The 27597-nt window shown below is 34.8% G+C and overlaps 1 protein-coding gene across 1 annotated transcript in view; it reads right to left on the bottom strand.

Annotated features, from left to right (window-relative positions):
- Positions 1 to 9256: 9256 nt before the first annotated feature.
- LOC149575981 (U3 snoRNP-associated protein-like EMB2271) overlaps positions 9257 to 27597 on the bottom strand; it is a 44986-nt gene continuing 26645 nt past the window's right edge. The window contains exon 7 of the mRNA XM_089818969.1: positions 9257 to 9451. Within this exon, the coding sequence (XP_089675095.1) occupies positions 9374 to 9451 (78 nt within the window). The 3' untranslated portion in view covers positions 9257 to 9373. The remainder of the gene's footprint in view (positions 9452 to 27597) is intronic.

Here is a 27597-nt window from a genome sequence, read left to right as displayed (position 1 = left end):
TTTTGGATGTTCAATTTTTACCCCTGTCTCTTGATCTTTAATTTGTAGAGTATCATGTCTATTGGAAGAAACACGAGACGATGTGGTCCCAAATTCAATAATCTATATTTTTTTATATCTTCAAAAATTCTGTCTTTTCGAGGAGCTCTGCAAATATTCACCCAAATATTCTCAATGTTTTCATCTAACATATTTCTCCTCCTAATGTATCTTTGAATAGTTCTAGATATATGTAGTAAATCAAAAATTGCACGTACTTGTTTTCTATGTGTTAACTTTCTACTAGATATAATAGTCATCAACGCTCTATATGTAGCACTCAAATCACCTCCTTGAGTTGTGTTGTCAATTTTGTTATAAGCAGTTTGCAAATTTTTAACTATTATTTTATTAACATTATGTGCATGGTTTTTCCTGTTATCAACACCCAACAACTCCAAAACAGGCCTCATATATTTTCTCCTAAATAACTTGACAAATAATTGTGTCTTTCCAAATATACTTTTGTTTTTGAAATATTCATCCCACATGTTTTGACAATACTTTTTAATAGTGTTCTCTTTTGCCATTTTTGTAGATGGAATTCGACTATAAAATAGGTCCTCATCCATATCCATCAAATTTCCTACACCTAATAATATGTTTCTATCATTAAAACTATCAATTTGTTCATCTTCATGAATCTTGTCCTCTTCATGAATCTCATCTTCTTCATTAACTTCGATAGGTTGGTTTTGATTACGTTTTGTATGACCCTTCATTTTGTCATCTCTTATTCTGTCGTATTTCCTTGATCTAGCCTTTTTATTACCTATTCAATACTTTGACGATCCTTTAATTTAGATTCCACTAGAAATATATTTCAATACTTCAATATAGAGTACATAAAAATAACTAGGTGAAAAAAAATACCTTATTGACGATCCTTTGTAATTGTCATTAAACTCCACGAAACAATTGATAAACACGGCTTCAAAAAAATATTTATTTTTGAAAATGCTCCTTTAAATTTTGCAATTTATTGTGCAGTTATTATAAATTGAAATTAAAAGAAAATTATTTTATATGAAACCACCAATGTAACCAGTAGCGATTTTTTGGGGCCGATAAGGGTTACGGCCGAAACCGTTACAGCCAAAAGAGTTGTGGTCGAAAGGGGTTTGGTCATAACTGTCTATGTGTCATCCTAAGTGGCAGCCACACAAACAAAAGATGCAATTTCTCGAAACTTTTCACTTTCAATACTAATTTCTCCATACAAAATGAAGTTTTTCTAAAAACTAAAAATACCCTTTTGACGAGCTTGGGGTCAAGATTATGTTCATATAAATTTTGTGGTATTTTGATTATTTTAAGTATGTTATATTTATAAAATATTACGAGTAGGTCTTTTAAAATTCAACAAAATGTTTGTTCAAAAAAAGAAAAAAAATAGTAAATCATGTTCAAAAAATAAAAACTTTATGTGTACCTCTCCAGGAGAGAGTCATCTTCAAGAATATGTAATTTTTTTTTTTTAAATGTGTATATTTGATAGAAAAAGTTTGGCGGGAAAAAAAACTGTCAATTTCTGACAAGTTCGACTTTGAACACTTATAACTTGAAACATATAAGTTTAAAATCTTTTTTTGTCCTCTAGGTATACAAGTCCACTATAACATAGTTTAAATTAGACCAGCATATGATCATTTGCATATATTTGTTTGGTGCGAACAAAACTGTATATTTTCAACATTTTAAAATAATTTAAAAATAGACTTAAAAATTTTTTAAAATGATAAAAAATTATAGGCATAAACTTCATCCAATTTTACACATTTCATTAGTTTACATCATCTTCAAATTTTAAACACAAATGTCCCTTTTCTGTCATTAAATTTGAACAGTTTAAATTTTGATATCATTTTCCTTTATAAAAGGGTGACACATGTTTGTGCTTTTACCCTTAAGTCTAAGTAAACCCACAAAGGATCAAGAACAAGAAGGAACCAAGACTGGTAGGAAGTAATGATGATGTTATGAAGATGTTTTCATTGATGTCAAGGCATAAGAAGGAACCAAGATTGGTAGGAAGTAATGATGATGTTATGAAGATGTTTTCATTGATGTCAAGGCACAAGAAGGAACCAAGACTAGTAGGAAGTAATGGCCAAAAAGGCACATTAATCTTATAGGTGTGACTCTAGTTCACAGGGGTGATCAGAGAAAGATGAAGTACAAGCCTAGTAGAGGCAATGACAAAAGAGATCCACTTAGATGGAATTATGCTAAGTGAAGAGAGAATCTGTTGAAGGATGTCAAGTAGAAAGAATGTCAAATCAACTAGTGACTATGAAAGATGGCTTGGCCAAGTTAGCAAGAAAAACATGAAGCAAGATACTAATGACTGCGATGTCACCAAGTGGGTAGAACTGCACTCATCATTGCACTTAATGGTGATGGGGTTGACATATCAAGGAATGGTCGAAAGAATTCAAATTTGAATTCTTTCCAACAAAAGAAAGTCATCGAAGACACAAGACACCCATGACTCCTATACAAACATACTACATCTAACAAGAGTGACGCACTACTGCAACGAGATTGTTGATTGATTAGCCAAAGAGTCAAGATAAGTGTAATCTAAAAGTGTGAAGAAAGTGACAAAGTGAGGGAAGATCTTACACCTAAGAATGTGTTGAGGATAATGTAGTGAGCCAAAACAACACAAGTGTGATCATGTGCGAGAGTGAGCAGAGCCAAGTCCACAAGTGATCGTGTATGAAGTTGTTTAGCCAAGAGAAGATGGAGCATAGTTCCAAATGTGTCAGAATGGCTGAAGAGGGATCTATTTCCAAGCTAAGTGTAGTAGCTATTTTATTAGATCAATCCCTATTGTTTACTAATCTCTATAACAGAAAATCTCATTGAGAGTGGACCCTAACAGGGTTCTTGCGTCAAATTCCCTAACAGGGTGACACATTAACTTGTGTTCCAAAGTCCTTTGACAGGGTTGCTCCTAATAGGGCAAGATTTTTATAGGCCTCATCAAAATCCCTTAACAATGTCTTTGTAATCTTTTAACACAGATAAGATTGACCAGGCGCACTTTAGGAGAGTGCAAGCTTTGTGAGGATCGACTTACACACTGTAGTTTTTACCCTAGCCGGATTTCCATGAGATAAATATTGTGTTATGTGTTGCTACGTTCATGTTCATTGTTTTTACTTAATTCTAACTAGTTAAGTTGTAGCAAGCACAAACCTGTAGACTGGTGTGAAGTGTGATATAAGCAAAAAAGTTGAAACTAGTATAGTATATTAATTCACCCCCCTCCCCCTCTCAGTATACTAATTTGTGTTTGGGCCAATTGTATTATCAATTGATAAACTGATGTGGGCAAGAATAAAAATACAATTTTTAAAATACTTGGTAAAGTAGTTAAGTATGGTATCTTAGTTCCTATTAAAGTGTAATCAATTGTCTAATAAAGAGGATAAAAGAAAGTTAGATAAATGAGTTATTGATCAATTGATAAATTTTAGTAGAACCTTGGTTGAAATTGAAGATCAATTACTCGAGCATTGATATGGTATATTGGAGGAGAGATCGATTGCTTTAGACAAAAATTGGAAGATTAGTGAAGCATCACTACCTATAATACTCCATTTAATCACTATCGATGAGATATGTAACATGTTGGAGCAAGCTAAAAGAAGAATAAGTATTTTCACAATCGAGAAGCAAAGGAAGTTACCGCAAAATTGATGATGTTATACATAGAATGATTGGGGAAGTTAGACCAGATGTTCCAAGGAAGAAAGAGCCAAGAACTAAGAGGAACAAAGACAAGAAATTTGTTGATGATCAATTCTTTCACAGTTAGAGAATCAAATTTGTTTATAGCTAGAATCCTTGTTACAATTCATTCACATGAGGATATCAATTTTGAGATGAATGAGCTCAAAGATGTAGAAATTAATAAAGGCCAATCTTTAATTGACCCTATAAATATTGATTCTAGACCATAAAGTAATGTGCCTAATGTATTAGACAATTTGAGATCCATTTTAGTCATTTTAAATTGTCATTTTCAACTCAATGAAGTAGTATCTAATTCACCTTCTGCTAAAACCTTTTCAATCAAATATGAGCTTGAACCAAGTGGGTCCACTTTCCTTGGTGTAATCAAAGGATATAGCTCTATTTCCTAGTTCGCATAAATAAAGTCAGGAACACATTATCCAACATTATAACTACTATCAACAATCATAATTAATCTTACATATAAACAAGATTTATTGGAAGAATAACACAACACATGAGCATAACACATTGCCTGAGAAATTGTATGTCATCTCTAAGTCCTATAAGTCTGAGCATACAATAAGAATCACCAACCAACAAATGACAAAATCACAATGAAGATAAGTGCAAGCATCCATGTTAGATCTCTTAAGATCATTACTCACTTTCAACTAAGAAATGTTGTCCTTGCTCAAACTTAGATGCAATGTGTGTAACCTCAATTGGATAGTCAACTGTGTAGTGGTTTGGGGCAACCTCTTAACACCGACTTGCAACAAACTTTTCATTGGATTTGGGATTAGGGCAATCAATGACCACATGCCTAATGGTGTAACATCACCAACAACAAACGTGTAGTTCTTTGCTAGTACATGAGAAACCTAATTTGGTCATCCACGCTGGGCTTTAATTTTGTGGTAGATCCTTTTATATGTTTAAATCTACCAAAATATGTGTAAATGTTGTGGATGAAATATGGAGTAATTGTCAATATCCAAATGTAACCTAATGCATCACCAATCACCTCAAAACAAGAATCACTACAATAATGTAGTGGGAGATGTTGAACCCAAACCAAATTGAATATAGAATGATTCTACAGAAAGATCAAAAAAATGGTCACAGTTTGACCAAAAGATATTGTTCCCATGCATTTAGATTGTGGAGAATTGCATTACAGTCCTCAATATGATCACAATACACAATTGAGAAGCCACTAACACAAGGATAAATTTCTAAGATTTCCTTCAAAATAAGCTTCTGGATATTAGTGATCCATTGATATATAGCAAAAAGAGAATGTCAAAAAATTAAGTGAACAAGAAACTCATACAAGCCTTGGTCGATTAGCATCACCATTGTTGAGTCCCTTGCGTTATCTTTAAATATCAAGTATTCCCCAAGCTTTTCAAAAGAAATGATCACATAAGACTTTAGATACTATATCAACACAAATCCAGATCATATAGTAAATTTAAGATATTGTTAGATTACTTGAATAATTATATTGATGTGCTCTATAAAAACTTTAAAATAAAAACATCCTAAGAAAACAATCTTTTTACATATTGTTTTTAATACTTACATTATAGAAATTATTCAAATTTGATACTAATTATACTTGATAAAACAAATAAGAATTTATATCTATAAATGCAAGATAACTTTCCATTCTCCAACCATAGTAAAGAGATCCACTAAAGGACTAAAGGCGGTGGGATGTCAACATCGGTCTTAATATGTACCTTTCTAAGATTAGGCAATCCAATCTTCCTTCGAATGGAAGAATTATTCAAAACTAAATATCTCGAGAAGGATAGATAAGTTCAAATAATGGAAGAAATTATGACGTAGATAGAGATGAGGAAAATAATAATCCAATGAATACAAATTATTTAGGTGGAAGACTTTATTAATTGAAAGGCGTATAAAAGAGAAATATTAGTTTGCCCATATTCAACGTGATTTTAGAGAAATTACTAAGAGTACAAATCTTAAATAAAAGAGTAAGGCACAAAACATAAAGCAGGTATATATGTACATCAATATATTTAAAAATATTGATGGTTATGTTACAATCCTTATTTTACTTTATTGATTTATGTGCGTCTAGTGTTTTATTATTAAATGATAATAATAAATTATTTAATTTAGGTTTGATTCTATTTGTACTTTTTTAAAATTTATATGTAAAATATCAATTATGTTAATATATATATATATATATATATATTAATTAACTTATTTGGTAGTCACAAATTGATTGGCTTGTGAGAATATTTAAATTGTGTGCTATATTTATGGAGGAAAAAATTTATTTTATTTTAAACATTGAAATGAGAGAGCATAGGTCATTTATAATCCATTGCACAAGCCTACCTCATACTTCAATATGTAGGAGACATCTGATTGCACTTCCAATATTAGTTGTACAAACCCTATCTCTCATACATTTGAATTCGTGACTTCTCTTACAAGAACACAAGTTTCTCACCATCTAGAGTTGGGGTATTTAAATTGTATGCTATGTTTATGAAGGATGAACTTTATTTTATTTTGAACATTGAAATGGCATAGCACATAGGTCATTTATAATCCATTATACAAGACTACCTCATACTTAAATATCTAGGAGACGTGTTATTGCACCTCTAATATAAGATGTGCAAACCCTATCTCCTATACATTTTAACTCGTGACCTCTCTTACAAGAACACAAGTTTCCCACCATCTAAAGTTGAGTATTGAATCATTGTTTTAGCTTTTTTTAACATTCAAAGAATATGATATTAACATTATTTCATCACTTATGCTTCTTCCAATGTGTATAGCACCACTTATGCTCGGATCCTAGTTGAGGTCAACATCTCCAAAGGTCTCTCAGCGAAGATTTGTTTGGCCTCTCTAATTGGATCTTGGATCCAGTGTCTTGATTACGAAGGTATCCCTTTTCGATGCAGGAAGTGCCACAAGACCGGTCACCTTGCTGCTCCTCTGAAAAACCTAGACAGAAGAAGTCTCCTTGGTGGAAGAATGTGTCGAATGATCATTACACTATCCTCAAAGCCCCCTCTGTTGGGGATGGTGACTCTCCTTAGGACTCTTTGGTGGTTGCCACGACTGTTGTCTCAAATGGCTCTCTTGTGGCCCCTTCTTTGGAGACCTCCTCTGTTCTACCCTTGTCTACGAATGTCTCCCTTGCAGATGATTCTTCGATGGAGGAGTTTGTTGTTCCTCGTGGTCCTATTGGGGGCCAGGACCCTGTTCCCTCTCTTGGCCTCGCCCTTGTTCCGGACTTTCCTCCTGTTTCAGTGGGGGGCCAATTGGCTTTGGGTTCTTCTAGGGAGATTGTTGTTTTCTCGAATTCTCTTGGGTTCCATTGTTCTGTTTCTTCTGGAGATCGGATTGCTGAAGCAACTAAGGTGGAGGATAGTTGGAATGCAGTAAAAAGAAAGAAAACTAGGCCATCTACTCCTTAAAAATGAATCTTCGATCATGCAAGGGAGGCTCTAAATCAAAGGACAAATCGTGATGTATCTGGCCCTGCCTCCTAGCTGGATCTTTTCTTTTGCCTGGTGACTGGCTTTTTGTCACCATGGTTACCCTTAGATTGGGGGGTGACTAGTTCTGCATTTATTTATTGTACCTTTTGTTTATGCACTCATTGAAAACTTTAGGCTTGTACAAGGTTTCAAGCACCCTTCAAACCCTATTTTAGTTAATCAAAAACATTATTTCATCACCCTAGGATAGTACTCTTTGGTCGATTGCTATTCTTATTGTGCTTATATTAATGCTTTTAATATAAGGTGTACAACCCCTCCCCACTACAGATTTGAACTTTTGACCTCTTACAAGAGCACAAGTTCTCTACCATCCACAATTGGCAAAGTATCAATTCATTTTTCACTTTCTGTATCATTCAAAGAATATGATATTAACATTATTTCATCATCCTAGGGCAAAAAATTTGGATTATTGTCATCCTTCATCTTTGCTCCAAGCCTTTAAATCTATTCATCTCAAGGTTTGATGAATGGAGAAACTAACCTTGCCTAGTTTTTGTGTGTGCGTGTCATCATTTACAATTTGATGAAGCAAATTATGTCATGCCCTTACAAATCAACAACAATGATTTTAAGTGATTGTCACTATTTTTGCACCAATAGACTCAACAAGACTTTGCATAAAAGCATGCAAATCAAAAGCCAACTAATGTTGTCAATCTTCAAATGTATAGCTATGGAAATAGCATGCAAATAAGCTCAAAATGTAAAATCATAAAGTTCACCCCACATGCAATATTCTGATATGTGCAGTTCTCTACCACTGAGTGGAACTTTGCTTCTTTGTGTAATGTGGAATACTATTGGTTATTGTCGTGACCGGCACTCATTGTATTCTCTAATAGCCACGGTGAATTGTAACTCCTTGCATGTGTGCCATACAATGCCCATTGCTTATTTTACTGCACTTGAACTCCAAATTTAACATTAATCTAAATTGCAAAAAGTATAAAACATATAGTTACAATGAAAATTGACACCAATTGATTTAAACTTGAAAAGGATGCCATCCGTGTAGTCCAATGTGGTCTTCAGCTGATAAAGAACTACATATTTAACTTTGATCTACATTACACATTATATAACACCATAACGTTAAAATGCCAAAAATAATACGACGATTGATTTCAGCATAAAAGGTGCCACACATGCAGTAACATACAGCCATTCAATTTATCACCAGCTCCTGATTATGGTTTCGTGAGTTATATGTTACAGCACATTGCATTTTTATGTTGTGAAATCCATTCTTTAATTTTTTGCGACTTTAATGTAATTTTGTACTACCAACCTCATGTGTCAGTCACCTTGTTTGACAATTTGATGACATAATTCTTTATGATACAAGTAAAGATCGAGCACATTTTCTGTATTACAAAAAAGTTAAATATGAGAAATGCCAAAATACATAATGTTCAGTAGAATCCAACTCCACTAAATAATGAGACATGGACTGATAGGCCATACAATTCACCTTCTATGTAAAATTATTTTGCGAGGCCCATTTAGATATAGCCTAAAATTTGATAAAATCTGGCGAATTTGCATGGCACCTGATGTAGATTCAGGTTTCTCAAAATTGACCTCAAGAAGGCAACTTCTAGAGGTGTATTAAAAAGATTAAATCATTAAGCAATTTTTTTCATATCTACTACAAAATTACATTGGCTTTACAACAAATAAAAGAATGCATAGATTGAGAGGACAAAATTAGAAAATTCTCTCTGCACTACGTCTCATGCCAAGCCAACTTCCTAAAAATACATTTGATATATTCCCGAATAAAATATTCTGGTCGGCCACAGTTAGGGGTCAGAACGATCTTGGTGCTTGAAACTTAAAATGCGGCAGACGACCTTAGACATAAAGCAAACATTGACAAATTAGGAGAATGTGTTGCTATAAAGGATTTCCCAAAACATGCACCAAGTTCTCCTATACACTAATGTACATACCAGGCATATCACTGAGAGAAGCAACAAAGATATGATACGATAATTCCAATTTTCTCCTCATGCTCATCATGAAATATCTATAGGGTACAAAGCAACACCGTTGCGAGCAGCTTGAATGCGACCCCATCTACCTAACCGAGGCTCCTGTTTAAGAAATTTCCAATTAGATAATTAGTGCTTGCTCTAACTGTTGATTTTAATGATTGATAAAACAACTTGAATTGTAATATATGAAGGAATCCGTACAGAATTCAAAATGAAAAGATATGCAGATGAATGTGAAAAATTGTGCATTTAGCATTGGTTTGTAGCTATAAATCAACAAGCATGGAAGCAAAAGTATAGGAGCAAATAGGATTTATTGAAACCAGAGCCCTCCCTTTCCCAAAGACATGTAACACCATATCCAGTACATTTAGTTTGGATATGTATTAACTTGTTAAATGTATTGGATATAGTATCACCAAAAAAATCAAGCCATGAACTAATTAACAATAGTGCAATGCAGTCTTTTATAACAAGGTAAGCATTTAAGTAGGTACGATGAGCATAGATAAATCAAAAAAATCAGTCATAATTATGCTTGTGACCACCGATAATGCCAAAGCTTGAAATGTACAGAGTTCGGATAATTCCATGCAGGGTCTAGTGCAGGCAATTTTAGAGGAATGGAGACAAAAAGCTACAGAACCAAAAACTCAGGTGAATGCTGCATTGGAATTACGATCTTACAGTTTCTATTTAAGCAAAATATTCAATGATAAACAGATATGATATATCTAAAAAATGTACAAAATGATAGACCAAACGCAATACTGGAGTGGAATCCTCCAAGTATTGTAACAACAAAATATACTCAACATTAAGAAAAAAAGGAGAACAAAATATAAATTTGATAATAGAGTGATGGCCTTAGACTACCTATAAATTCTACTACAAAATTAACATGTGAGATGAGCTGGCTACCCTCTTCCAAAACATGCCCACATACATCTTAGAGTATCAGTAATACATATATAAAGATATATTTAAGACCCATTAATGGAGTTTTGCATCCACTCTAATATCACCCCAACATCATTGCTTAAAGAGCCTTGACAAAGGCGGCATTCACTTAACACTTTGTGACAATCTTCCATCCCAAAACTTTGCACAGCCATGAGTACTACTCCCTTGCACTAATTACAAAAAACAAGTTGCAATGAAAGATGTCCCAATAGAAATGCGGTTAAATTAGCATATAAAGGTAGAATCATATAAAGCGATTGGGAAGCATTAAACTATTGGAAGTAACCTAGAACCCTAATAAAAACACTTATATATTGTATGCAGAACTTCGCAGAGAATTATGTATCCTCTTTGCCATAAGTCACAACATGAATGAATGCATGTCTCAAGGTTTGCCTTTTTAAGCTTATTATTTGAGTCTGTAAGACATGATTAAACTCTCCTTTCGAAACAGTGCAACAACTTAAGGACAATGAATTAGTGAACAGTAACCAGCCAGGAAGAATGGCACACATTAAAGCAATTTAAGCATAAGAAGAAGTTTCGTGCAGTAAAACTGAAACACAAAATAGTAATGCGTAACAGAGGAGTATATGTCCGTCAATGGAAGGGTGGTTTTTAGGCCTTATTTCTAGATCTGAAATCCTTTGACCTCTTTGCCGTTTCAAATTTCTTGTAGTGTTACTTTTAATATTTTATTGATCTGTGTTAGTATTTCTTTATTTAGTTATTAAATTTTATTTTTATTTCTATTGAATTGACCCACAAATCAGTCAGCAACCTTGGTTAAAAGCCAGCAACAATTCTTTCCAGCATATAATCTGATAGAAACTTATCTTCAAAATCAGACACGGTAGCTGAATGCAGAACATTAATTGAACCTTTGTGCAGATGCACAAGGCAATTGCAAGCATTTCTATCATTGGTTAAAATGAAGCTTCTGTACAGTAATACTTACAAATGTTTAACAGGATAAACTCAACCTTAATGTGTATTGATTTCAGCATCTGTGTAATTAGTAGACACGTATTAAAAAGCTCAGGAAATATTGAACTCAACCGCAGTGTTTTCAGAATTACAAATTTTATGGTAAAATTGTCAGTGTAGCATAAAACTTCCAAAAGATTCTACAAAAAAAAATGGTTTGACGGTGAAATGTTTGCAAATTAATGATAGACTACTTAATTTGGTACAAGCAGTTCTATGTCTTGTCTTAGATGCATGAGTTGATTTCTAGCACCACAATGCACAACATGGAAAAAAATTATCCTGTTTTTTGAGACAATTTGGTATGTATTGCCATCTCACATCAGAGTTAGGCAGTGAAAATGTCTTAAGGTTGTTCGATCTCAGTGATCTCTGCCCTTTTTTTTTTCTGGCATTGGTACTAACCAGTAATTGCTATTGGTGTGTGATGGGTACGCCAAAGAGGAGTGGAAGGTGAAATGGGGAAAATTTTGGTCTATTTTTGACATACGTTTTTGATGTCCATGAGAGAGAGAGAGAGAGATACAGAGGTTGAGGAAGAGGAAGCTAGAGAGGGAGAGAAAGAGATGAGAGGAGAGATGAATGGGCAAAGAGACTAAGACATGTCTAGAAGTAGATGCAGATAGAGCGAGAGAGGAAAAGAGAGACAAATAGATAGATGTAGAGAGAGAGATAGAAAGAGAGAAGGGGAAAAGGGAGATAGAGAGGGAGAGGGAGAGCATAATGTTCCCTATTAGAACTTCACTTAATTTTCACTAGGACCCCTAAACGAGGTCTGGATTAATACCTTGGTTTAAAGCCCGCACCAAGTTAGTTATCAATAGTTAAACAAACACATACTTCAACAATGTTCCAAAGAAAATTCTAATCATTATTATATAATCCTAATGTACACGAGATTTCCTCAAGGCTTTTTCAAAGAACCCATCCTCATTATGAAGCACCATGGGAGATCGTACAGGGCACATGGAACCTATCCATCAAGCCCAAGAGCGAGAAAGTGACAGCCACCATTCAACCTCCCTGCCCCACTCAGGGTTACCACTCTCAAATGGATCTTATACTACTTACAATCCCTATATGTACACTCCCCTCCATGATGGAATGGTAGATTAAGCTTATTGGAATCTTCATTATTAATTATACATTAGAAGCAATAGAATATCGGCACACATTCCCACTTCCCATCAAATGAACGTCCAATAACAAAAATTAGCCAATTGATATTGTAAACCATTCTTGCTTACTTTGAGTGGATACTCATACATTCCCATAGATGATCAGAAATCGTGACCTCTTGTATGGTTATAACTGTTATACAGGCGTGATTGGGCTATTTGCATTGTTTTGAATATTGGATTCATAATACATCTTTGATCCATTGTTGGCAGAATTCGTGATCAAGTTACCGATTCACAAAATGGGCAGCGTGATGGGCATTATATTTACCCCATGCTTGATTTGTTTCAAGGTCACTGTTTTAGCAAAATTATTCTAGAATCACAACTAAAAATGAGATCCATAAATATGATGCAATGGACAAATTTTATGGCATTTAATTGACAAATGTTGGAGTCCATTATGAATAGCCCTATGATCAACTATGCAAAGAACATTGGGAAGTAGGAGAAACACTTCTTTCTTATAATCCTTGGTTAATTTATGATGTAGATATTATTGGGTGGCTAGAGAGTTTCAAAGAAAAGCCCGACAAGAACGACCAAAGTTATATTTTCTCCCGGCAGTTTATAAAGGCTTTGGAATAGCTGAGATAAGTAGAGGATCGGGCTCTTTCTTAAGTTCAAAAAAAATGCATGCAACTCCAATGCCGAGCTCCAGCTCTTACGGTCAATCTCCGAAGTTGCAAAAACAGAGGATTATGAGGCAAAATAGTGGTTGAATTGTCTATGCATGTGACTGTATCATGGTTAGTCTAGAGAGAGCTCAAGAAATGGTGGTTGCTGCAATTGGAATGTCTGAAGCACATCATCAAACCATTCTGTTGTGACTTCTCTATTGGAACATTTCCCAGTTGGCTATACTGCACCGGTGGATTGGACTTCGTGACACAGTGACAGATATTCACTGTGTCTTCAGTACCTTTGAAGAGAATGTCACATGTCATAAAAGAATGCTTATTGATTTTGAAGCCCAGGGAGATGCTGTTTTTCAGAGACTGTGGTCTTTATGACATGGCAATGCTATGATTTCCTTCTGCTCAAAACATTGCAGATCGTCATTATGTACAAGGTGACAGTGTAAGGCCTATGGATACTCTACATGTTTTATTTGCTGACATTTATCAAGCAATTCATGAAATTGTGACGCTGAATGGAAAGACTGGGGCAGATCATACAAATTGCCAATGTCTGGTTGAACGATTGAAGCTTTTGAAGCCTCTGCTGGATGATGTTAAGGACTCAAAGACAGCTTTGACGGGATCAGTTGTCAGGGTATTTGAAGAACTATATTCTTCTTTGAAGAAGGCTCAGGAACTTATAGAAAGATGTAGTACAAAAGGGAGTCAAGTTTATAGGGTACTTTGCAGCCAGCAGAATATCACTAAATTTCAAGAAAAATCTTTGGATATCTATCATGTCCTGAATTCCTTGCCTCTTCTCTACATAATCCAGACCAGTTACAACTTCAAGTTGAAATTTGTGCTGAGGAATTGCGCAGGTTAAGATACACTATCTCAAACATAATGCCATTATAGGAATCGACACAGTTGGTAAAGGAGAAGCTCCATGAATGGTTATTCAAGGTTAGGGCGCAACTTCTGCGGGAGATGCAGGATACAAGTTTTGAGTTTGTTCTTCAAGATATAAATAAGGCAAAGAAGGCAATGGATAAGGCTCCTTCTGGGAGTATTATCAAAGTTATTGAAAACATGCTAAATACTGGAAATCTCAATACTCAATCTGGTCTTGATCTTCAATAGAGTTCTGTAATGACTGTCATTGCAGAGAAGCTCAACTTTTTCCATTTTCTTTCACATTTCTGATCTTTTCACAGGGGAGCATAGTTTGCACAAATGCAACCAGTACAGTGTGCAAGCTGCTTCCAGAGTCATGGGGCTTTATGTGTCTTGTGCACACACACCAGATGATCACACTCCAAACCGAAGTGTTAATAATGTTAACCTGATCACCTACAGGTCTGATAGTACATACCATAAATGTTCTTCTCAATATAATATATCTCTAAATTAGCATTTTATATAGGACTCTAAGGGCCAGAGACTTCTTAGGAAACAAGATTATAATGTTTAACCAAACTAACAATTAGTTTGTTAAGTGCTATTAATTATATCTTCATGAATCGCCGACTAGGAAGGAGTTTGATTAGTGCTCATTTAGGAAAGTTTATGTCCCTCTAAGGGACATATCCTTTAGAAAGGATATATAGTAGGTTGTAAATGCAGTTTATATGACACACAGTTATAGCAGTCTGCTCCTCCAAGCATTTTACATCCAGCGTATTCTAAATCAGAGATATTCTAATTCAATCAAGATCGATTGTAGAGTACTGGATCTGCATTTAGGATAAGTGTTAAATTCCTCAACAATATAAATATTCATAATATTTAGAAGACCATTCTCAGCAATTCAAGACTGAACTAATAGTCTGATCCAAAGAACAAAGAATTAGCAGAAACTTTACATGGTATCAGAGCCAAGTTATCGGTTCTAGGGCTCTGCAAAACTCAGTTATCAAACTTCATATATATTTAGTAGCTTTCTCCTATCTTCAGTGGCATACACAATCAGACTTGAGGACAAGTTTGATGGAAAAGAACACTTTGAAGCCTGGAAATTCAGAATCTTGATGATTCTTGAAGAGAACAATGTTAAACAATTCGTTGACGGAGCATCCAAACAACCCCCAGTTGAACCTCACAAATCTATATGGCGAAAAGAAAATAGAAAAGCTATTCAAATCATCTTGGATGGAGTTAAAAATGATATTGTACCTATGCTTACAAAACATCAAACTGCCTTTGATATGATGAACGTATTACAAAATGCATATGAAATAAAAAATGCAACCAGGGTTCTTGCACTAAAAAGGCAACTAAATCACATTCAAATAAAGAAAGGAGAATCGATAAATTCTTATTTCCTAAGAGTTTCCGGCATTAGAGATGAACTATCAAGCATAGGAACCATCATTAGTGACACAAAATTAATACTTATGGCTATACATGGATTGCCAGATTCATGGGAGACATTCGCACAAAGAATAAGTGGGAGAGATCAGCTTCTGGACTTTAACAAACTCAAGAATAGTTGTCTTCAAGAGGAATCTAGAAAACTAAAGAAAAGAGGGAAACCAAAAGTAGAAGATGAAGAACTTTACGTTCTTAATACAAACTCTTATAAGGGCAAGAAAAAGCATTTCAAGAAGAAAAAGGGAAATCAAAAAAATGTGAAGCCCAAGAAAAATCTATCTAAAATAAAGAGTTTCAAATGCGAAAAATTTGGACACTATAGATCTAATTGTCTTAAAAATTCCAAACAACAGGCAAATTGTACATATGTCACTAAAGAAGAAGATACTAATGATCCTGAGAACCGTGTTTTGTATTCCTCTCTATCAAATGAAATTTCAAATAAAGCATGGGTAATTGATAGTGGATCTTCTAGACATATAACGAGATACAAAGAAACTCTAGATTTTTTATCAGAGAAGGTTAATAGTGAAGCTAACATTGGTGATAACTCAGCACAACCCGTTGAAGGAATTGGAAATTGTACTTTGAAACTAAAATCAAGAAATACTCTTCTTCTTAAAGGTGTACTCTATGTACCAGGGATTAAAAGAAACCTAATCTCAATTATAGCACTTGAAGATGATGGACATAATGTTGCATTTATAGATGGCAAAGTATTAACTTGGGCTAATAACTCTTCTATCAAAAAAGAAAAGTTAATTGGTCAAAGAAAAGAATATTTGTATGAATTAAATACAGAATCTAGTCAATCCACTCAAGCCCTAGTCCATGAAGCTATAGATACAAATGAAATATGGCACAGAAGATTAGGGCATCTAAATTTTAAAACCTTATCAACTATGGAGAAGATGGTTACTCGATTACCCAAATTAAATAAAGACCATCCTAGTATTTGCAAAGGGCGTGCTCTGGATAAAAGCACCAGAAGTCCCTTTCATGATAGTACTAGAAAAACAAATAATGTACTAGAATTAATTCATTCCAATTTATATGGACCTATGTCTATTCCTTCTCTTGGAGAATTTTGGTATTATATCTTGTTCATATATGACTTCTCTAGGAAAACATGGATTTACTTTTTAAAATGCAAGGAATTAGAAAAAATCCTACAAAGATTTAAAGAATTCAAAGCATTAACTAAAAAAATTTCAGGACATAAAATTAAAACCCTTAGTACTGATAACGGAGGATAATATACCTCGGACTTGTTTAAAAGTTTTGTAACGAATCAGGAATTAAGAGGGAGTACATTGTTCCTTATAACCCAGAGCAAAACAAGGTAGCAGAAAGAAAGAATAGGACAATTATAGAAGCTGCTAGGGCTATGATTTTTGACCAAAATCTAGAATACTATCTTTGGGCAGAAGCCTCTTGTACTGCAAAACAGAAGCCCTCACTCCTATCTTTAAGATAAAATCCCTGAAAAAGTATTTACTAAAGTAAAACCCAATATAAGTCCTCTTAGAATTTTTGGACGTCCTGTATATATCCATATTCCAAAAGAAAATAGAACCAAGTTAGAACCCTCTGGGAGGAAAGGTATTTTTGTAGGGTATAGTGAAACTTCTAAAGCATATAGGATTTTCATACCTGGACAAAAAACTATTGAACTTAGCAGAGATGTAATCTTTGACGAAGATCTTGCATTCAAAAGAGTCATAAGTTCTGATGAACCTTCTTCTTTATCTATTTTTGAAAGAAATAGTGACTTTGGGTCCCAGAGGGAGAACTTAGAAGAAATCAAAGATGAAATTCAAAATATGAACCTTAAAGAAAATTCAAAGAAAAGACCACTTTGGGCCATTAAAACAATTGAAGCAGCCCAAGACTTTGTTGCACCTTCCGAAACAGTCAGAGAAAGCAAAAGACCTAAAAGATTCTCTGGTTATAAAGGTAACATGAGTGACTTATCCAAAACAAAGCCAACCAATCCCTCTGATGCTATTAAACAGATAGCTTGGAAAGAAGCTATGACAGAAGAATACCAATCTATCATAAAAAATGATGTTTGGGAAATTGTTCCAAGACCTAAAGGAAAACCTGTTGTTTCTTCTAAGTGGATATTTAGAATAAAGCATGTTGTTGATAGTAGTATTGAGAAGTATAAAGTCATATTTGTAGCCAGAGGATTTTCTCAGAAAGAAGGGATTGATTATGAAGAAACCTTTGCTCCTATTGCCAAATATACCTCCGTAAGAGCAGTCTTAGCAATTGCCGCATCAAAGGGATGGAAGGTACATCAGATGGATGTAAAAACAACATTCCTAAATGGAAAGATTTAAGAAGAAGTCTATCTAGAGCAACCGGAAGGATTTGAAACTCATGATCCTAACGCTTTTGTTTGCAAGCTCAAGAAAGCTCTTTATGGGCTTAAACAAGCTCCCAGGGCCTAGTATGAAATAATTGATAAATATCTCATCGGCTTAGGATTCTCCAAGAATGAAGCTGATTCAAACTTGTATTATAAAAGAGATAAAAATGATATGGTAATTCTGATATTGTATGTTGATGATTTATTAATCAAGGTGATGATCATCTTATAGATCAATGCAAGAAAGATCTAACTAGAGAATTCGAGATGAAAGACTTGGGGCTTCTCCATTACTTCCTAGGATTAGAAGTACGACAGTATTCTGACAATATCATACTTAATCAAGGGAAGTACACATCAGACATTTTGAACAGATTTAGAATGTGGAATTGCAAGTCTATGTCTTCTGCAATGGAGACTAATTTACATAAACTTAAAGAAGCAGCAGCAGAATCACCTTCCATAGATTCTACTCTCTACATACAGATGATTGGATCACTTATGTACTTCGTAAATACAAGACCAGATATTTGCTATGCAGTTAATGCCTTAAATCAGTTTATGTGTGAACCAAAGGAGATTCACCTAGTTGCGATTAAACACACTATGAGATACTTACAAGGCACCCTTAATTTTGGACTCAAATATGAGAAAGTTGCTTTAGATTTGCATGGATTCACCGATTCAGATTGGGGTGGAAGTGTTAAAGACGGGAAAAGCACTTCAAGATGCTGTTTCAATTTAGGATCAACTCTAATATCTTGGATATGCAAAAAGCAGTCTTTAGTTGCTCAGAGCTCCATAGAAGCAGAATACATTGCAACAGCAATGGCCTCTCATGAAGCAGTCTGGCTGAGGAAGTTACTTGTAGGATTATTAATTTACTTGGGCAAGCCATGAATCCTACGATTATTCATTGTGATAATCAGAGTTCCATCAAACTCTTAGTGAATCCAGTTTTCCATGACAGGTTTAACATATTGAAATTTCTTACCATTATGTAAGAGATATGATAGACAGGAATTCTGTAAAATTGGAATACATTTGTACTGCAAATCAGACAGCAAACATACTCACCAAACCTCTATCTAGAGTAAAGATAGAACATTTCGAGAGGAGACTTGGTATGGTTGAGTTGTAATCCATTTGTACTCTTTTGATTATTAATAAAATAATTTTATTTTTGTCAAGCTATCGACTGTTATGGCTCCACCATTTGTATTCATTATTTTAAGAGGTGATGATCTCTGAAAAATAATGGACACTTGTACAAAACATTATGAGAGATGACTATCTCTTAGATAATGTGTTAAACATAAGAGTTCTACTGTAAGATCTAGATGAGTTCAAGATCATATTGTGATGTAGACATTGCTATGTTTATGAGTCACAAATTGGATAAAGGGAGAATTTTATTCTTCTCTGAGGTTATCCTGTTTTTTGATAGATCTTAAACTCTGGATATTGTTGTGATACTAGTTTCTATGAAATCACAATTTGGATAAACGAAGAGATTACTCTTCAGATTTATCCTGTATAATATCACTAGTAGTAGTGATTTGTCATACCACAAGTTTAGTAATATGACTTTGTATCATGTGTTCTATGATACCATATACTAAGAAGAATCAAATACATAGAGAGTATTAATTCTTCTGTATTGGTATTGCTAGATATAATATCTCTCTATAGGATTATCAGTTTAAGAGGGAGTGTTAATAATGTTAACCTGATCACCTACAGGTTTGATAGTACAGACCATAAATGTTATTCTCAGTATAATATATCTCTAAATTAGCATTTTATATATGACTCTAAGGGCCAGCGACTTCTTAGGAAACAAGATTATAATGTTTAACCAAACTAACAATTAGTTTGTTAAGTGCTATTAATTATATCTTCATGAATCGCAGACTAGGAAGGAGTTTGATTAGTGCTCATTTAGGAAGGGTTATGTCCCTCTAAGGGACATACCCTTTAGAAAGGATATATAGTAGGTTGTAAATGCAATTTATAGGACACACAATTATAGCAGTCTGCTCCTCTAAGCATTTTACATCCAACGAATTCTAAATCAGAGATATTCTAATTCAATCAAGATCGATTGTAGAGTATTGGATCTACATTTAAGATAAGTGTTAAATTCCTCAACAATTTGAATATTCATAATATTTAGAAGACCATTCTCAGCAATTCAAGACTGAACTAATAGTTTGATTGAAAGAACAAAGAATTAGCAGAAACTTTACACAAAGTGGGTTCAACTTTCCTAAATTTACCCTTGAATGGCAAAGGTACATCAAAAAATTAAAAATTATATCCATTTCCAGAAGTAAAGGGGATTAAAGGCAACATTTTGCATGAAGTATGGTATTGAGAATTAAAAAATTATAGTTCTCTCTAGGCCCAACAATATGCCAAGTGAGTATTGCTACTCAATTGAAAATATTTACACAAAGTTCTGAAAGGTGAAATTCACTGGACAGGAAACCTGGATATATATTTGCGATCTCAAGTGAAACTATATTCACCCAGATTAGCAATTTTTAATATCTATTAAGAGATTAAATCTTTTCATTAAAGGTGAAAATTATGTTCACGGGAGAGTTAACGTAAGTGTTAGCCATTTTTGCCTCCCATTCAACCCACCATCAATAACCGATCAGGGATATCTTCAATGGACTATTTTCTTTTTGTGGGTTAACACATAATTAGGTTGGGGTTAACATTTTGTGTTAACTCGGTCTCTTCATGAACCAAATTGACTCGGTTCCTTCATCAATCGAGCTAGTTCAGTGTGTTCTTTGACCTAGTGAACTAGGTCGTCTCATTTGTCAAGTTGCGGGTTAACACACGTTTTCTGTCAGGGTTAACCATTTTCGCCATTTTAGAGAATGACTTTGCTCCTCTTTCCAAAATAACGAAATTTGCTATTTTGGAAGGCTTACCCTTTTGCTTTCATGAAATCGCATGCTGCCTCCTCCACCGTGCAATTGGGAATGTGTTGACCAACTGATTCATGCCACATGGCAAATTCTTCTTATGTTGGGTTGCTTTTGATCCAATGGTTTTTGTATTTTTGCATAGCTGCCTTAGATCTGGACGCATCTTTTAAAATTTATGTATGCATCTCAGCCATCCATTTGTTATGAAGATCTTGATCTACAGTTGGGTTTTATTCACTTGTTGAGGAGATTTCTTGCAGCATTTGGGCCGTCTATTTCAGAATGAAGATCTACATCGAGGATTCATCTTTTTTGGGGAAAATCAGATTTATTCCACGCGGGTTAACTCTACAATTTTGCTGCAGGTTAACAGTGCATGTTATCCCATCACGCGTTTTCTAACAGTGGTGTGAATTCATTTGTTGCAGCCATGACACATTACAAGGATTGTTCTTTAATGCTGAACTACATTCTTAGGCCTTGTTTGCATAACACCTTTGCATCTCCATGCCTCTTTATTGAATGTAATGATCAAATCTCATGGGATTTGATTTCTTACGGCTGGGTGCATTTGTTTTGCCCTTCTTGTCACTTCACTACAGCAAGCTGATTTTAAGATCAGATTTTACTCTGATATTCATTTATTGCTCTCTGTAATTCAACTCCACTTAGGTTGGGGTTTGAACTCCATAGTTTAGATCCGAGTTATGCCTGCTCTATAAAGACAAGTTGTAAATACTTTTTCTGAGTTCTTCTCTGTTCTTCTCTGGTTCATGACAGCAGCCTTGTGCACTGTTATTATAACTGCAACTTTTCCTTCCATTAATAAAACTTGTCATTTTCTTACCTATTCTTACCATTCTGCTCTCTAGTGCATGTTTTTGCCTTGTAGTGAATAGTTCCTTTCTGTTTTCTTGATTCATATGTTGTGTTAAGTCTATTAGTAATTGTTGCATAGTGAAATATCTTTCCTTTCAGCACTTCAATCAGTTCCAAACCTGCATGTGGTTCCTTTGACATAGAATAGAGTCAAGACTAGAGTATTCCGGATTTTCATTGTTGTGTAGTGCAGTCATAGGCAGAGCTGTGACCACACTTCTATCTCGGAGCATCACCCCCTTTCCCTTTCTACATTCTCTTTCAGTTCTCCCTTTTCCTTCCCAGTTTTAGTTTAGGTGCATAATAGTAAGGAAGCCAGCCTTCTCCGAAGATTCAGCCTCAGAGCGCAAGTCGCACATTTGAAGGTTGTTTCCATGTTACACAAGGTCGCTTGAGGGTCATACCTCAAGCAAGGGTGCAGACTTTTTTGTCAATAGTAAAGAAATTGGTAAAAATAAAATGATATTTCCTTACAGCAAAGGTAAACATAAGGGTCAGATATTTTAAAATAGGGAAAAGTGAGAAACCAATGAAGAGGGACCTTTTCAAGATTCAGTTGCAAAACTGAATAATGTTTTCCAGGGGAATCTGTTTATTGAAAAAGATGGGCCAGAAAAGGCTGCTTCTTTCTCGAAAGTCTGTAGGCTACAGGGAAGAGAAGATGGTTTTCGAAGTTCTGATTGTAACAGAGAGAAAGGGGAATTATATTTGTGTTTTCTGCAGCTAGATTTTAATGGCAGGGTTAAAAGTGATCCAAGGATCATTTTTGTTGTGTATTGAAAATTAAAGAGAAGTTTGTATCCTAGATGTTTTGGTCCAGATATTTACTTCTCTGATTGAAATAAATCAGTTGGTTGTTTCTTTCATGTTTTTTAATATTATCCTGTATCATCTTGTCAAGTAGATGTTTGCAATGTGAATCTGTTGGTTTATGTATACATGTTTTGCAGATAGAGATATTAAATTCCCTTTTGATTTCTCTGTAATAGGGAAGATTGAATATGTGATCTGTTGATCATTTGTTTATTTTTCTCTGAATCTTTCATGTAATCACATTCATTTCGTATTGATGAATGAATGTCAGTTGCCTTCGTGTCTTCTAGTTAAAGAAATAATCAGTAACTAATTCGTTGAATATCTTTTAGGAGGGAGCTGTAGCTCTCGATTCAGAGGAAAGCTAGCAATTCCATGATAGTCTTTCCAACTGTTGGTTGAGTTTGTTCTTCTGTTAGGGCATTCTGAGTCTTTCTGTATCATTCATTTTGAAGGATAAATCTGTCAACCAACATATGGTATACCTTCTCCCGAATGTACTGTGACTGTTTCCAACTAATTGTTGGCCTTGATCGCTTGTCTTAATTAGGTGGTTGCTCTTAACTATGACTATCTCTAACATCTATTCACAACACAACTAGTAATATTCTTAATACATAATCGATTGCGTACTGCTGCTTGACAAAAATGTATCATCAATATCCATGGTCTGCTGTAGACGATGAACTACCATCACCACCTTCACTGGAGGAGAGTAACAGTTTTTTGGGTGGAATACATATATCTTCATTATCAATTTAAATATTTGTTTTTACTTTAGGTTATTGCGGGGCCATGATAGTCTGCCCTTCCCAATATTGCTTATCCTCGAGCAATCTCAAATTCAGACAATTGATGATCTTCTCTTTCCCATGTAGCATCTTCTATAGGCAGGCCTTTCTCCACTGAACCAATAATTTTGGAGTCTTATTCTTTTATCTTTTCTTCCCCATAGCTCGGAAGTCTTATTCTATAATCTTTTCTCCCGCATAGCAAGGAAGATTTCAAGTTTCAAAAATAAATTTGCCTTCGATGGAAACATGAAATATATTGTGGATTCTAATATTTCCAGACAATTCCAATTCCAAAGCTATCACATCTCTCTAATAATCTTGTATTATCCAAAAAATTGAGCTTCCACTCCAGTAGCCTTGATTGAAAATTATTTGTGGTTGTAACCTAGGATACCAATGTAGGCATTGTAGGCTTCCATCCACATTTGGATGCCTGTGGGTGGCATCCGGGAAATTCCAGTCACATCCACGTGCGTCAGCCCAGAAAAACAAAAAAACAATGACTTTTCACTTTTACAAGAAAATTAAAACATGTACGTTTTAGCACTTTAATAACATTTTATTTGCCAAACCCTAAAACGGCCCTAATAGAGGCCTTTCAACCATTCAACTATCATTTTGTTGCAGCTGGGTTTGCTCTTCTCATTTGGCTTCCATTTTGGCCTTTTGAAGGCAACTTAATTATATTTTCAAAGAGGAATCATCGTAGGGTGAGAGTTGACTTCCACAAGTTCATTAAAACACAAAGAGGTAAGCATTTTATCCTATTCTTGAGTGTCTCAATGAAATTTTTTGATATTTTGATGAATCTTTGGAAGTTTGTGAAGAAATCTTCCATGTTTGTTTCAATTTATTTTTTCTAAAGAAATTTAGAAACAAGTTTAGGTATCTATTCGAATGGTTTTGTATCATTGTTTTTTACTTGTATGCTTGATAATTGATATTCATAGTTTTTTTATTTATTTAAATTTATTTAATTTCTTATTATAGAAAGAAACTACATTGTATTGTGCAAGAATGGTTGCCACCAGAAGTTAGGACCACTAGTAGTCAAAGTTCAGTGGGAGGGAGGGCAAGGTCAGAGTTCAATGGCAGGGGAAGGAGGGGATAATTTCAAAATTAATTTAGGGTCTCCTCTATGAAGACATGCAACAAGAATATCACAGGTTTCAAGTGGTGGCTCCTATAGTTGGAGTTGTAGTTATTATCAAAGTAACAAAAGCAAGCCTTTTAATAGCTCTTATTCCCGAGTAAAACTTCATTTTATGGGCCCAGTTCGTAGAGCCTTTGGAATATGCAAAGGTGCAGAGGGGAAGGGGTTGTTTGATGCACAGATAGCTTCGTTCATAAAAGAACAAGAAGTTGTTGATCGTTTGGTTAAAAGATCAAAAAAAAGTTATTATCAACCTCCTTCCTCAAAAATGAACAAAATGCAATCACCCATTGAACCGGAACCAATTGTATCCTCCAAACGTTCATTCATGCAAGTACTTGTACTGGGAGAGGAGGAAGAAGTAGAAAATAGTGCATCAGCCCAAAAAAGAGGCCCATTGCACTCTACATTTAAAATGAAGGCAAGAGACCACGCTAATGAAGCCATTGCACGTTGCCTCTATGCTAATGGCCTTGCGTTCAACCTGGTAAGATCACCACATTGGAAGGAAATGGAAAGAGTCATCAAAGAAGCACCAAATGATTACACAAGTCCTGGGTATGAAAAGGTGTGTACCATACTCTTGCAAAAGGAGAGAGTTTCTATAGAGAAATAACTTCAACCCATTAGAAGTGCTTGGAAAATTTTGGGTGTGACAATTATGTTTGATGGTTGGGAAGATACAAGAAACAGGTCATTAATTAATGTGATTGCAGTGTCCCCAAAACGGGAAATGTTTCTAAAGGCAATTGATTGTTAGATGGAGGTGAAGGATTCAAAATTCATCTCTAATATTTTCATTAAGGCCATAGATATGGTGGGTAGTGAGAATATGGTCCAAGTTGTTACAAATAGTGTCAAAAATTGTAGGGGAGTTGGTGCTTTGGTTGAGGGTCGGTATAACCATATTTTTTGGACACCATGCACTATACACTCCCTCAACTTGATCATGCAAGAGATTGGCACTCAAATAGATTAGGTGAATCAAATATACAAAAAGGGAGAGGACACACAAATGTTTGGAAAAAAATCACAATCCATTTTTAGAACGTACTCAAAATTGGAGTTGCTGAAGGTAAATTAATTTTTTGTAATTATTAAATTTCATGGATTTGCAATTTAGTTAATATTTACACTTTTATTGTCAATTGACATATTGTTCACTTGCTTAGGTTGTTAAGACCCGTTTTGCATCTCATACTATTGTTATGAGACGACTTCTTAAGGTGCAAGATGCTTTGAGCCAAATAGTCATTTGTCCTCAATGGGGTATGTGGAAGGCTTCAAATATAGAAAGAGCCCTAAAGATTAGGGGTATGATCTTGGATGATTGTTGGTGGACTCGTGTGCAATACGTACTAGATATCACTGAGCCCATCATGACTATGCTTCGCTTTGCCGATACAGATACACCTTGCTTGGTAGATGTGTACAATGGCATGGACACCATGATTGAGATGGTAAAACATTCTATACAAGCACATGAGAGTGACCCTACAGAATGTCAAGCCTTATGAATTAAAGCAGAAGCAGTAATTCTTCATCATTGGGAGAAGATGACTACCCCATTGCACCCCCTTGCATATGCTTTATCTCTCAGGTATTATAGTGAGGCGATACTTTCAATGCCAGATAGAATTGCACCATATGGTGATGAAGAGTTTGCTAATGGGTGCTCCAAAGCTTTTGCAAGAATCTTCGAAGATGATGAGATGCATGAAAAGGTGAGGCTAGAGTTTAACTATTTGCTTTCGGAGCAACACTTACTCCATTTCCAATTAAGGACCAAAATGAAATGGGAGCAATCACATGGTGGTACATGTATGATCAGCCATACCAACATCTACAACATCTTGCAATCAAAATCATCTCACAAGTAAGTTTTGATTTTTGTTTTTAGAATACAACTTGTATTCTACAATCTAGTGTTTAACATCTATCATATTGTCATTTGCTTTTCGTTTGTATGTTTAAAAATTAATTTTGTGAACACAATGTGAGTTGTGAATTCTTATGCTGCTGAAAGGAATTGGGCTACATACTCTTATATCCATTCAGTGAAGTGCAACCAATTAGGGTCAAAGAAAGCTGAGGACTTGGTCTACATTCATACCAGCTTGCATCTTTTGTCACATAAGGATGATGAATACTTGGATGGGGCAGCCAAAATTTGGGATGTACTCCCTCAGTGTGCAAACTTGGATGCAACACTTCATGATCTTACTAAGATGGTGGATGATTGTGATGATAGGTCTATGACACAGGGTGCATCTAGTGCAAGTGGAACCATTCTTGGTTCAAATGATATGGAGCTTGCAAATGTTGGAGATGAGGAGGATCCAGAATTTTTTGAGAATCCTTATGATTCTGATTAGTGAACATTGAATCGTGAACTATGTTTTTGATTTTGTAGTTTGGACATGGAGTCTAGAACATGAATAATTGTGGCTATGAAGTTAAATTTGAAGTTTGAACTATTTAATTGACATATAAATAATCTTGAATCTTGATCAATGGTAAAGCATCATACGATACTATCAAATGATGTATGTTTGTCTATTTCTATGTTTCTAACTCTAAGTTCTTGTATTTATAAATTTCTTAAATTCTTTGCATATTTATTAATATGCAAAGAATTTAAACACATCCGTACCCAAAAAAATCCTACATCCTATATCCGCATCTGAATCGATAACTTAGGTTGTAACCATAAGAAAGCCAAACCTCCAACTTCAAGCGTTCTCTCAATGCAATTCCAATTGGTATAGATCTTTTGTTAGTTCCAGGTACGATGCTAGATGCCCTTGAGAGTCTTCGCGATATCCATATTTTGTTGTGCAAAGTCCTTGGCCCTTGGTACTCAACTTTCTTGGATGAACAATGACATGTGGTTGGAGGTATTATAACAATGATCACCAAGGTGCAACCATCTTGTCCATTCATTTTCTTGTCTAGAGACATAGTTCCTCAAGTATCCTTGTATCACTTGTTTACAATCTTTGTTTGTACATCTATTTGGGGATGGTAGCTTGTATTGGGTGTAAGTTTAGTACCTATTAAATGGAAGAGAACTTACCAAGATAGGCTCAGGAACTATCTTTACCACTGATAACTTGCAAGGTCATGCGGTTAGAAGTTTCAACTATTTGCAGAGCTTGACAATCCA

The sequence above is a fragment of the Cupressus sempervirens genome, chromosome 1 (genome assembly GCF_028749045.1).
Source record: "Cupressus sempervirens isolate cs-2001-9-10 chromosome 1, ASM2874904v1, whole genome shotgun sequence".
NCBI lineage: Eukaryota > Viridiplantae > Streptophyta > Pinopsida > Cupressales > Cupressaceae > Cupressus > Cupressus sempervirens.
Note: the sequence above shows the minus strand (reverse complement) of the source record. Positions and strands in the feature narration are given on the sequence as shown.